The following is a 13,783-nucleotide window of genomic DNA, read 5'->3' as shown; positions in this document are numbered from 1 at the left end:
TGTTCCTCTCCCTTGTCTCCCCCTCCCCCATATACCATGCACTCTCTCAAATCTTTAAAAAACAAAAACAAACAAACAAACGCGTGGTGTCAGTAACCATGGTTGGAGATCAGATAAAACTCTGTGGCAGAAATGGACCTTTGTGACAGACTTTTTGAAGCTTAACTTGAATTTTGACAAGAGATACTGGGGTGGACCTTCCAAGTAGAGAGAATGGCATGAAAAAAAAAAAAAAACAAGACACAGCAGCTGGAAATTATCTAGTATATTTGGAGAGGAAATAAGGATCAAATAATTCATTCTGCCTTTTTAGAAGGTATAATAAATTTGGAGGGTAGTGAGAAATTCATTTGAACTATCTCACTACAGACCATGAGTATCATTTATTTGAAGTTTAAATAACATAGATGCATAGATGTGATTGATACACAGCTTTTTGTTACTGTTTTGTTACTTTCTGTTAAAATGTTACTGTCAGTGATATAGGATAAATTAGAAATATGGTGTGGACCAGCAAGTCTCTGTTTTAGTAATATAAGAGATCAATCCTGTGAACAGTATTATGAAAGGAGAAGGGGGGTATGGTCTTATGTACGGAAATATACCCAAGAATGAATAAACCAAATTTGTAACTGACTAAGCAGTTCAACTTATTAAAAGAAAGAAAATGCTATTTTATTTGGTAGAGGTATTCTGTGGATAAAAAATTATAGGACAGTTTCTACTAGTAACTGGTTTGAACTTTACCTTTCATTCTTACCAGTATGATAGAAATTAATCTTCCAATCTGCACCAACCCTGAAATTACCTCAAACCACTAACTTAAATACCTCTGTGTCCTTATACCTTACCTTCTCAGGTACACTCACTGCCCCTCTTCTGCCTCTTTTGAGACATCTAGTCCCTTGCTTGGCTTCCTCAGTTTTTAAAAAATTTTAAATTTGCATTTATTTATTTATTTTTTTTGGCCTTCCAATAGTTTTCACCTGCCTTCGCTTACCTTCTTTTCTAGATTGCATGCTGCTATACATCTTTAATATTTCTTTTACACATTCTTTCTTCTTCTGTCTTTCATTCATACATGCCTGTCAAGTTCAGCCCTGGATGAACTCTGTCATCCGCCATATATTGATTTCTGTATCCAAACTGTTGAGTTCTCTTAGAGATGATCATTTAGATAGCTTGATAACTTGATAAATTCATGGACACCAATCTCAACTAGGTTCTCAACACTGCATGGAAATTTGACAGCATCTCTGTCCTTAGTTCCCTCTCCCATACTCCGTAACACATTTTCATTCTCTCTCCAGTTTTCGTTCTGCTTCCCTCCTTAGCAGAAGATGATGTGCAATATAGTACTTCATAGAGAAGATGGAGGCCTTCAGATATAATTCCCTCAATAGTGTACCCCTTCTAATTTATAAATCTGCCGGTCTTAGGGCTTATACAATGTTTCTTCCCTGGGTGATAAGGTGAAATTCTACAACTTCTGTATAAGGCCAGGTCATCTTCTTGCTCTGAATCTTGTTTCCTTCTTTGTCCTGAACCCTGTTGCAGTCCATTATCCCTTTTTATCTCTTTGATACCGAATTCTCTGTCTCTCTTTCCCTCTCTCTACTGGATCCTTAATCTCAGTATTCAAACATATTCTCATCTTTAAAAAACAAAACAGATCAAAGCAAATTGTGAATACTCTGAAGCCTCCTGGGCCTCCTATCCTTTGTTGGCTACTATCCTGTCTCTTTTTTATGTAGTCTTTTTGAAACACGCAGATTGTTCACTGTCTTACTTCCTCATTAGTCTACTTCAGTCTGGCTCTAGCCTCACCTCTATGCCGAAACTGTTTTTTGCCAAAATTACCAGTCAGTTTCATGTTGCTGTATCTCATGGGCAGGTTCCAATCTCTCTCATTTGATCTCTCAAACCATTCAACACAGTTTACAATTTCCTTTGTGGAGCATTTCCATTCCATGGCTTCTGTGGCACTAAACCTTCTTGTCTTCTCTACTTACCTTCAGTTTCCACTTTCATTGGACCTTTTAAATGTCAGTGTTTTTCAGGGTCCGATAGAAGAGGAAGGGGCAGTCACTGTAGTAATCAAGTCTGCTTATTTCAACCTTTTATGTGTATCTGAGATTGGTTTTGTTCTTACTGCTTCTATTCTAATCTAAGGAGCTGTCGTCTTTTAACCTGGGCCACTGTGTGATTCTTCCTCCCTGGCTGCCCTGGATTTGCTCTTGCTGCCTTCTGTACATTCTAAAAATTAATTTGACTCTCCTGTCTTTTTAATGGCTTTACATTTATTTGGAAGATAATGTATACTTGTTAACCTTGTCTCTTGGATGCTGCACAGTTTGGTGTAGGTCTTCCTCCAATATCTGATACCACATTACCCTTACTTTTTTCGCCTTTTTAGCATCTGCAGCAGGATAGTCCTTTTACTTCATGGCCTTCCCTCGTCATGTTTTCTGCTTGTAATCCTTTCTTCACCATATTCCTCTGACTCACTTGTGTATATTAATTTAATTTCCTTGGATAGGTTATACATTTCTTGAGAGCAAGAGTCACATTTATGCTTTTTGTGAATGTTCAGTTTAGCATAGTTTTGAATACATAGTAGCTGGTAGTAAATGTTGGTTTTTTTGATAGCCAGACGTCAGAGAATACTGGGAAATGAGTATATGCTCCATATGGGCAGGGGTTTTTATCTCGTGCGAAGTGGTATCCTTGTTGTTTAGAACAGTAGTTAGCATGTAAGAATTTAAGTGTTAGTTGAATGGAAGGGTAAACGAATAAGAAAACTGTCTCCAATAGAGGTAGCAGAACCAATCCATATTAGAGTTTTGATTCTTCCCCAAATATGGGATGGGATCGTGTATCAGTAAAACATTTCTACTTTTACTGCAGAAATTATGAGATTAGAGACTCTTAAGAGAAGATGAGGCTGAGAAATATAATTTCAGTGGACACCCCAAGTCTACTACTCTTTAAAGCATAAAGTCTTGAACTCAGGCTTTTTGTTTTTTTCATTTATGAAAAATTTCAAACACAAAAGTAAGACTAGGATTTCAATATGACTTAATTCAGAGATAACTGATTCTTTGTTTTCAAATAGAGACAAAAGAACCTAAAGATAATAAGGAAGTATCAAATCCTGATGATTTGGAACTCGAGTTGGAGAATCTAGAAATTAATGATGACACCTTGGAGTTAGAGGGTGGAGATGAAGCTGAGGATCTCACAAAGAAACTTCTTGATGAGCAAGGTAAGTTTTATTTTGCTAACAATTTAATTCTTGATTAATTTTTATACACAGAGCTCCTGCTTTACTCTTTAGTTCTCTATTTTCCTATTCTTTCCAGGCCATCACTTTTTTGGAATTTGATTTGGAATAGAAACATAATATGTCCCATGTAATGTGAATACATGCTTTAATGATCATCCAAATTCTCAATATCTTAATAGATATTTCTTCTGCATCTAAGTTTGTCCTGAATTTAATTTATGGTATGATCTTTACAGTCTTAACATAAAAGTATTTGAAAGTTTTTCTAAAATGGTTGAGAGATAAAAAGACAATTAGTAGATCAGTTTGTTATAATTTTGTTTTTATAATTGAGTAATATTTTATATTTAGTAAAAAAAAAGTTTTTTGTTAATTACTCCCTAAATACTTCCTGTTAGTTTTTTTTTAATTAGGACTTTTTATTGAAGTTCAGTTAACATACAGTATGTTATATTAGGGACAGGTGTACAATATGATGATTCAGTGATTCTGTACATTATCGGTGCTCATCATGATGTCTCCTCCTGATCCCCCTTATCTATTTTATCTGCCTGCCCAACTGCCTCCCCTTTGACAACCACCAATTCTCTGTATTTGAGAGTCTTTTATGTTTGTCTCTTTTTTCTTTGTTTGCTTGTTCTGTTTCTTAAATTCCACATATGAGTGAAATCCTACATTATTTGTTTTTCTCTGACTTACTTCACTTAGCATTATGCTCTTTAGGTCCATCCATTTTGTTGCAAATGGCAATATCTCATTCTTTTTATGGCTATTAGCAATATTTAATATATATATACACACATATATATATGTACCACATCTTTATCCATTTATTAGCTGGGATTTTTTTTATTAGAAGGATACCTTTTGTCGGTATTGCTTACTTCTCTATTGTCTTCATTGTTTCCTACTGCAGATTTTTTTTTTTTAAGACTTTATTTATTTATTTATTTATTTATTTATTTATTTAACAGAGAGATAGAGTACAGGCAGGCAGAGGCAGAGGGAGAAGCAGGCTCCCTGCGGAGTAAGGTGCCCGATGTACTCGATCCCAGGACGCTGGGATCATGACCTGAACCAAAGGCAGCCGGTTAACCGACTGAGCCACCCAGGCATCCCTACTGCAGATTTTCTTTTCTCCATGTCATGAAGGGAGGGTGGGCATGGTTGGAAGCTGCCCTAGGCCCAGGTCCTATCAGCTATTAACATCAAAGGACAAGAGAGTCTCTCTCAGTATCTATACACAAGTGTCATGGAAGGATTTGGCTAGTGGTTGCCTGTGGCTAAGAGGAAGGCAATATGCTGTGCTGTGGCTGTGCTCTTCCCTATCAGAATCCCATGGGTTGCCTTCAAAGGCAAACAAGTGATGGGAGGGCTGTTATTACTTGAAGACATGGGGGTGGGATGCTCAGCAGATAAAAATAACAAATTTACTATAGAACTATATGCAATTTATGTTTGAGTTTTTATGTCTAATGCAAAAATTTGCCTTTTCATATTTGATACCTGAAAGCCTACCTGAAATCTTTAGGTTCTGATTCTAGATAATACCCAAATATTAGGGTAATAGCTTCCATTTTTCATAAAAATGTTTTCATAAAAAGGCTTCCATTTTTTCAAAAAACTCCAGATTATCTATTTGCCAAATAACTTAAAATTGAATGTTTCTATTCTTGTCTGTATTGTCTCTTTGTATTTTTTTAACCTATTTAAAAAATAATTTTATATTAGAACAAGAGGATGAAGAAGCCAGCACTGGATCTCATCTCAAGCTCATAGTAGATGCTTTCCTCCAGCAGTTGCCCAACTGTGTCAACCGAGATCTGATAGACAAGGTATAATTGTCATGGTTTAACTTTATGCAAGCTCATAGACCTTGTGGGATAGCTCTAATTAGGAACGCCTGTGCGTTTTGGACAGTTTTTGCCATAGAATGAACTATGTTTTCAAGTGGACTCTTGGGAATCCAAGATAAACATAGAAAATTGGATCTAATTTGTAGATGTTGTCTCTTAGTGTGAAACTGTGTCTAGAATTGGCTTCATGCTTCTCCCCTTCATCTAGGGACCCCACAGTTTGAAAAATATGGTTTTAGACCCGAAATTCTTAAAGTATGCTTTGTCAGTTTCTGGAGTCTTCTGAGGTGCTTTCATGAGGTTTGTAAAGTTAAAACTCTTTTCATACCAAAACTAGGGTCCCCCCCACCACTAGCCTTGCCTTTTCATTGTTTTTGACATTTGAAAAAGCAACTGGCAATTTAGCATGAGTGGGTGAAAACTGTGCTAGTAGCCTTTGTATTCTTTGCTGCCATGATTTGCAATTAAAAATAGAGTGCTACTTTCACTTAAGACTCTCCTTGATGACTGTAAAAATTTATGATTTTATTTCATTTCGATCTTTGAATGCACATCCTTTTAATCTGAAAAAAAATGGGACTTCATATAAGGCACTTCTGCTTTCTCAAGGTTTTCTTGGGAAAATAGTTGTGTGATTGAGTTTCGAGTTGAACTAGTTGCTTTTTTCATAGAATACCATTTTTACTTGAAAGAAGTGATGGACAGACTGTTTACTCAGACTTGGGTGTTTGGCAGACAGTTTTCCAACATGAACAAGGTGATCCTGTCACTTCAAGGACAGCAACAAAGTATTTATTACCAATGAAGGAAAATTCTAAACAAAAGTTAGAATTTTGGGATACTTAGGTCTACCATGACAAGCTTGATACCTTCCCAATTGTTTTCTGAAGAGATTCATTGATGAGACTTTCCTGATGAGATTGGCAATTATATTAAATAATGTAATTTTATATATATAAAATTATGTCTATGGAAGATCTGCATCACTCAGTGAACCATTGTTCTAAGTGACCATGAGACCGTGTTCACAGAATCTTGCTTGGCTTTTAAAGTTTCACTCAAAAATACAAGTTAGACCAGTGGATTTTAATGTAGCATGAAAAATTGATTTATATGGTTTTGGTTCCACATTGCAACTAACCGTTAGGAAACTACCACTTGTCAAGTTTTGGGGTAGTATCAGAGAATATCTACAATTATTGGAAAGTATACTAAAGTACACCTCCCTTTTCTAGCTATGTATATATGTGAAGTTGGATTTTCTTTATTTACTTCATCCTAAAAAAAAAAAACACATCATGACAGACTGAATGTATAAGTAGATACAAAAATATAGCTGTTATCTAAAAAGGTACCACTTTTGGCACTAAATTATTTTCATCTTGAAAAGTATATAGTTATTTCCAAAAACAAGTAACAACTAATAGATTTATTGGTATTTTTGAGTGAAATGATATTTTAAAAGTCTCTCAATTTTAATTTCTAATACAGTAAATGATGACAAATGTAACCCATAAACAAAGTTCTTTCAGGTAAAGGGCTTTCAAGACCCAAAGTTTGAAAACTTGCTTTAAGCCATTTTTTTTTTTTTTTTTTTTTTTGGTCAAAGTATAATATAATCATTTTTTCCCCATAATGGTCTGACAGTCTCCTGTGGAGAACTACAGAAGTTAAGTTATTTTTCAGCTTTGAACTCGTTTAGTCCTCCTTCAAATAATTTTAGATGTATTTCACTAACTATTCATATAATCAAGTAGGCTTGAAACTGTTTCCAAATTGGCTTCTTGGAGTGATTAGGTCATTGTACAGTTTTCAAAAACTTATTAGCAAGTTTGAAATATGAATGAATATTTTCTCTGCCAAATTTTCATATATTTATTCATGTGACATAAACAGAGGATGATAGAGAGATACCTTGACACTCCTGCTTCATCCCCATACCCCATTTTGAGTTGTATCATGAAACTTGAAGGTGAGAAGGAACTCACCAGTTTTGTATATAGTAGCATTATTGTAATGCGTGTTCATTGGAAGTTATCCTCTAGCGCCCTGCTCAGTATTAAGAGTTATTGCCAGTAATGACTGTATAGTAAATTCTGAGTTAGCTCTCTGAGGGTCACGTGGGCCACTCCTCCCTATTGGACCCCAGTTTGTTCCTCTGGGGATTTTTCCTCTGGGGAGTTAGCGTCCTCATGAAAGGAATTTTCCTCCATATACACTCACAGATGTCCAAGTGGCTTAAAAAGAAAAGTACCTGGGAAACAGAAAAATCCAAGAATTCTTTGAATTCAGTAATTATGTAACACTATAGAAACCAGAGTGGAGATTTGGGTAACTTCTGTGAGTAATGTCATTCATGGTGATGTTTGTTTATTATTTTTTATTAATGTTTATTTCTACATACATTTGATGATCATAAGAATTTATTTTTACTTAATAAAATAAGAAATGATTATTGAACTTCCATTGACCCAAAATGTTTTGAAACAAGTTTTCAGAGTACTGCTTATTGAGTTGCCAGTCAGCAGTTGTTCCTCAGGCAGGTATATGCCGCTAGAGAGAGACTCTTTGCTTCCGTTTCTCCCAAAAGGACAGGCCTGGTTAAATCTAAGAATAATATGCATATGAAACTTTTCTCTTTTTAATTTTCTGAAATTTAATAATTCTAACAATTTTATACTCATCTTGTCTTTTATTTATTCTGTATACTTAGAGTAGTAGAACCCCTACTGTGTGTTAGGCGTTGGAATGCTTTAAGGACTCCTGATCTGTGGAGAGTTTTGAATATTGTAGGTTTTTTTCCTCCACCTAACTGGCCTTTGATTATTGTGCTAGGTGAAGTGATTATTGCTTTTTCTGTCTTTCTAAAATTTATTAAGGTAGAATATGCAAAATATTTACGTATTTTAAAGGACAGTGTTCTAAAGTAATCACTGAGATATATTTTATGTTTCGTGTTTTCAAATTTGTAGTGAAACATAAGCCATTATTGGCCTTTTAAAATGTTTCTTAATATTTTCAAAAATATTGATTTGAGAGTTTGTGTCTGTATGCGAACTTTTCCAGTGTTAACCTGTTTTATTTTCTGAGTACATGACTTTGGGGTTTCTATTTATTAGGTCCAGAATTTTTCAGTGTTGCAAATGGGTGAATTGATTGTAGGAAATTTATTGTATTTTCTCCTTTCTCTTTGTTATTTTATTTGCTATGAGAAGCTTTAATGTTATAAAATGTAAGCTTTAATAACGTTGATTATACTCTCTTTACAAGTAGAAGAAAATTCTAAATTGATTTTTCTGTCTTGACTAATTTTGATGTACAGTTTTGATCTTGGTGAATACTTGGAATGTGAGTTAGTGTCCCAGGTTTGAATCTAATCAGTGTTAGTTGTGCTATTTCCTCAAAAGATTTAACCAAATGGGAGATATTTCAGTGTGTTCTGTCAATAGTGAAGAGTAGAAATCCTTAATAGATCTGGAACTTGTGGATCCTTTATGTGCATCTGATAATCAAGAAACTAAGGATTGGGATTATTGATAAAATAATCATTATATTACATGTGAACCTATGGAAGGACAATATTTGAAATCCTCAGAAGTATATTTAAAGGTAGTTTATTCCTTTTAGAAGTGTGACTTCCTTATTTTTCTTAAACCAAATATACTGAAAATCTTTAACATTTTAAAATATATATGCCTATGTTTTAAAAATACCAATTACTCATATTTTTGCTTTCCTCTGGCTTCCTAGAACACATACCTCTCTCAGCTTTTCTTTTATGCTTAATTGTCAGACATAGTGATGAAATACTGAACACTTCTTTGTTCTTGCTGTATGGAATGGTAGATTGCTGCACCAGATAACAGGTGTGGGTATTTTTTGTAATCCTGTGATGTTTTTTCTTTAAATTGTTGAATCTGACTGTTGACGCTAAACTAAAACTTCTTAGTCAATGCTTAGGCACTTATTTTTACATGTTCCTGAGAATAATATATACCTTTCTCTCATTTCTAGTTTATCTCTGTTCATTTTTGATTATCCTGATTAGTGGCAATAATTTTCTTGGTTTTTGGTAACTTTTCTTGCTACTTTCTAATTCTGTCAGAATATTTTTCCAGTATTAATGGTGATTTACTTGACATCAGTGAGCTCAGAGGCATTAATTGCCATTTCATATAAATATTTGCCAAACAATTTGTGGCAGGTCTTCAGTCCACTCACTTGGTTTCTGTTTGTAACGCTAGGTTGCAACTAAAAAGTTTATGAGACATGTATTTTGAGATCTAAAAAGAGAGAAGACTTTAAACTTCAGTGATCTTTTAGTTTGGCATATGCTTACAAATCTAGTGTTCTAAAAGTATTTTGAAATGCTTAGGAACAAGTAGAAGTCCTTTGTAGCATGCATGGTTTCTGCTTTCATTAGCTAAATTGAAAAAAAAAAAAAATTTTTTTTTTTTTTTTTTAGAAAAAAAATTTGCTTTTTTCTCCTTTAGGCAGCAATGGATTTTTGCATGAACATGAATACAAAAGCGAATAGGAAGAAGTTGGTACGGGCACTCTTTATAGTTCCCAGACAAAGGTAGGTACTAAAAACCAAAAAGCAATTTGTTAGTGTTTTTATGCTGTAGTGATGATTGTAAGATAAATGTTTTCACTCAGCTCTCTCTTTAAAAACATCTCTTGTCAGCAGACATTATTATTTTTAGCATATTTTCTGGAACTTTTTTCTTGTTGATTTCTGTTCTTTTGTTCATTAGTTTTAGTGGAAATATTTTTTCTAATGCTAATCTATTATTGAAGAGAAAATGTTTGAGAATAATAGCAACCTAAGAGTAGTAATAACTTAATCATTTCTAGAAGCAGTTGGTTTACGTTTTTGCCTCTGCGAAGAAAAAAATAACAAAAGGTATATAAGTTTTTTGGAGAGTTTTTATTTTGTATAAGGATCAGACTAATTTAGTGTTTCTAATTTTTGCAGTTGTATTTAAATGAAAAGTTCCATGTTTTTGTAATTATGATAGTTTAGAATTGGAAGTTATATTCATGATTATGTTGCTAGTTATTCAAGCAGCATATTAGTTGCATAATGCTTTTAGAGAATAATAATGCTGTAAATTACACTAACTTAATGATCCTGAAATATGGAGGACCACTCAGTCTATTGACCTTACGAACGGAGGAGATGTTTTTCTGTTTATTCAACAGTGAGTAATTAAGTAATTTTGTTCACTGTTATGATGATTACATACCACATAGCTAATGTAGATACTTCCCTAGAAAGTAAGGGCTCTGAGGGATTTTCATTAGGTCCATTTGTTGGTAGAGGCCCATAATCTGTTGATAGAAGGTTTCTCAGTGAAACCAAGTCGCTGCTTCTTTTTCTTTCATACTGGTTTTTGCCTCCTGCCAGCATCATTATTATGAGCATTTGATTTTTCATCTTAGTGGGATAAGAGAGATGGAATGTATTAATAATAATAATTAAGCATTCTCTAGTTGAGAAAGTCATGTACATGAATATTTTTATAATATGCATTTGATTTCATCAAATCTAAGGTGCCATCAGTTATGAAGTGCACCATTATGTAAAACTAAGAAAAAATAGTGCTGTTATTGTTAAACCCTTAATTGTGAGACACATCTCACTTTCATGTATTTGTAAGTGGGAAAAAGAGTATGCCTCTCATTGATGAAAATTCAGATACTTTTTCCTCAGTATCTTGGACTGATTTTTTTCAAGTGGTTCTCTTCTTATAAAGTGGAAATTTATTTTCAGATTTCTTTCAACTCTATTTGAATGAAGAAATAGGTATTAACAATTATTTGAACTTAATATAACACAGAATAATCCAAAGTTGGCAAAATAAAAGTCTTTGTTTACAAAAGAAATCATGCAGTGATGTTTAAATAGTTTGCTTACAAAAGAGCATCCTGTCTCCCTTCATCCCTACTCTGTCCTCTTCCACCATACTCTTCCCCTCCTCAGGTGGCCCACCCCCTAAGAAGGCCCTCAAAAACTGCACATTATTATTTGGTCTTTGCTAGTTGTATCCTTTATAACTCACTTTATCTGCTTAGCTCATTAAATAGCTGCAAATTAGATGTACTTGGAATCTGCTAGAAATGTAGACTTAAAGGTAGTAGTAAGTGACAATTTATGGTTTGAGAGGAGAGGGAAAAAGTAAAGAGACAAGTGTATAGTATGCTAGAGCCATGAGGAAGAGACCTATATGTAGTCTTACATACCTGAAATGTATAAATTCAGTCCTTTGGGTTTTTTTTAATAATATACCTGAGTGATCAGAAAAGATTATGTTCTAAAATTTATTTATTAACTAATTCATTAAGAGTCTGCTATATTCTGTGCTAGATTAGTGTTAGAGATACACTAACAGGACAGATTAGGCTCTTGTATTCACAGAGCTTACAGTTTAGAAAAGAAGAAAGACAAAGACTTCTAAGTGCAGTTACCAAGAAGAATCAAAACAGCATGCTTTGAAGTATATAGCAAGTGGAACTGATTGATTTAGCCTGGGTAGTCTGAGAAGGCTGCCTGGAACAAGGGTCATTTAATGTGAGTCTTGAGAAAGGAATTAGCTAGGCAGGGATGGCTGGGGAAGGGGAGTGTAGAGAGAGCATTCTCGTGGAGGCAGCTGAGTGTGTGCAAAGAGCTAGAGACGGGAAAAGTGTTGCAAAAACTGCTTTCTTGTTTACCTGGATGTTGTCTTCTAGACTAAATAAGCTGCAGGGAGGAGGCCATGTTTACTTCTTTATCTCCAGCACTCAGTGTAATATCGGACAGGTAGAAGGTGATAAAATTACATACAATGGTATTTCATGCCTTATCTTATCTAGCCCCCTTTCAGCTTTAGACAGGAATTCTGTCCACTCTTCTCTTGCAAAATCCTGATCCTGATTTCTTCAATACCCTTCCCTCTTTCTGCTTCCAAGCCTATGTCTTCTAATCTGTATGGGATAATCTTTATTTTTTCCACTGAAAATTTCTGGCTCACCCTTTAAATCTTAGCCCAAGAGCTATCTTCTCTGAATAGCCATCTTCATTGCCATTATGTACATATAGATGCTCTTATAGCACTTTAAATATAACGTCTTTGTATGAAGAATCAGGTACATTTCCCAATATTGCTTTGCCACCTGTATCCTTACCAATCTGTATAAACTACAGGCTCTTTTAAAAGGGAGTTCTACCCCAGTGTCCATAACCCATTGGGGAGTGTATGTGCTTTGGTGAGTGCTGTGAATTGTGTAACACTGATGATTCCACAGATCTGTAATCCTGAAACAAATAATACATTATAAGTTAATAAAAAAATAATAAAAAATAAAAGGGTAAGATGTGGAAGGGGGGAAAAAAGGGAGGTTTTGGGAGTTCTTGCAGCACCTGGCTGGCTCAGTGGTAGAGCGTGCAACCCTTGATCTTGGATTGTAAATTTGAGTTCCACATTAGGTGCAGAGATTACTTAAAAAATAAAAAAGAGAGTTTTGGATCTTTTCATTTTTTATATTTTCAACACGTATAGTTCTGGTAAGTGCTGAAATATTCCATGGATTAATGTTGGTCGTATGCAAATCTAAAATATCATTTTAAAAAATAAGTGAGGCATTTATAGGCTCAAAACCCAGAAGTATCCAACACTGTGCTGAAAAGTATCCTTTCCATCCTTGTCTCCTTTTACCCAGTTTCCACTTTTCCATTTGGAAACCCCTGTCTTGATTCTTATATATCCTTCTAAGTTTCTTTTTCATGTACAAGAAAATTTAATTATAAATTCTTTTATTTCTTGTTTTTTATACAAGGGCAGCTTACTGTACCTGTCATTCTGAACATTACTATTTTCATTAATAATACATCTTGGAGAGCTTTCATATCCATATATAAAGATTTCCCTTGTTCTTTTAAAGCTGCAGTGTTTCTAATTATGGATGTACTATATTTAACCATTTTGGACATTCCAGTCTGCCATTACAGACAACGCTGTGTTTGTACTTCCCTTTTCTTTTTTCTCCTCTTAAGCATGTCAGCTAGAGGTTTATCCATTTTTGTTTTTCCTACCAAAAAATCAGCTTCCAAATTACAATTTTTTCTACTGTTTTACTATTTTTTTACTCACTATTTTTGGCTTTTGATCTTTACCAATTCCTTCTCTCTTGCTTTCCTTCATTCATTTTGTTACTTTTTTGGCATTTAACATATTGTCTTGAGAATGGTCTTAGCTGTGTATTGTAGTTCTGACATGTGGTGATTTCTATTTTTGTTTTTTAGAAATTCTCCAATTTTAGTTTTAAGTTTCATTTTGTTCCCTAAGGAGGTATCTGAGAGGTTTGAAACTTCCAGATAGTGGGACTTTTTTTGTTCTGTTTTCTTGTCTGACTTGGTTAATAATTCATATTTTTACTACATTATGAATTAAAAAATACAGCCTAGACTTTCTGGATGTCTTTGAAATTTTCTTTATGGCCTATTATATAGTCAGTCTTCGTGAATATTCCACAAGCATTTTTTTTTTTAAGATTTATTTATTTTTTTAAGATTTTAAAATTTATTTTAGAGGGAGAGCATGTGGGGGCACGGTGGGGCAGGACAGAGGGGGAGAATCTTCAAGCAGGCTGCATACTGAGC

The 13,783-nt window shown here is 34.3% G+C and overlaps 1 protein-coding gene across 2 annotated transcripts in view; it reads left to right on the top strand.

Annotated features, from left to right (window-relative positions):
* UPF2 (UPF2 regulator of nonsense mediated mRNA decay) overlaps nt 1-13,783 on the top strand; it is a 109,837-nt gene that overhangs the window by 30,968 nt on the left and 65,086 nt on the right. For both annotated transcript variants that reach the window (XM_013047030.2, XM_004774903.2), the window contains exons 6-8: nt 3,116-3,265; nt 5,018-5,121; nt 9,636-9,721. In XM_013047030.2, coding sequence (XP_012902484.1) covers nt 3,116-3,265; nt 5,018-5,121; nt 9,636-9,721 — 340 coding nt within the window. The remainder of the gene's footprint in view (nt 1-3,115; nt 3,266-5,017; nt 5,122-9,635; nt 9,722-13,783) is intronic.

Source organism: Mustela putorius, unplaced genomic scaffold (assembly GCF_011764305.1).
Source record: "Mustela putorius furo isolate JIRA1106 unplaced genomic scaffold, ASM1176430v1.1 tig00003913_pilon_pilon_pilon, whole genome shotgun sequence".
Taxonomy (NCBI): domain Eukaryota; kingdom Metazoa; phylum Chordata; class Mammalia; order Carnivora; family Mustelidae; genus Mustela; species Mustela putorius.
The sequence above is the reverse complement of the archived record's forward strand: the minus strand, read 5'-3'. Positions and strand labels throughout refer to the sequence as shown.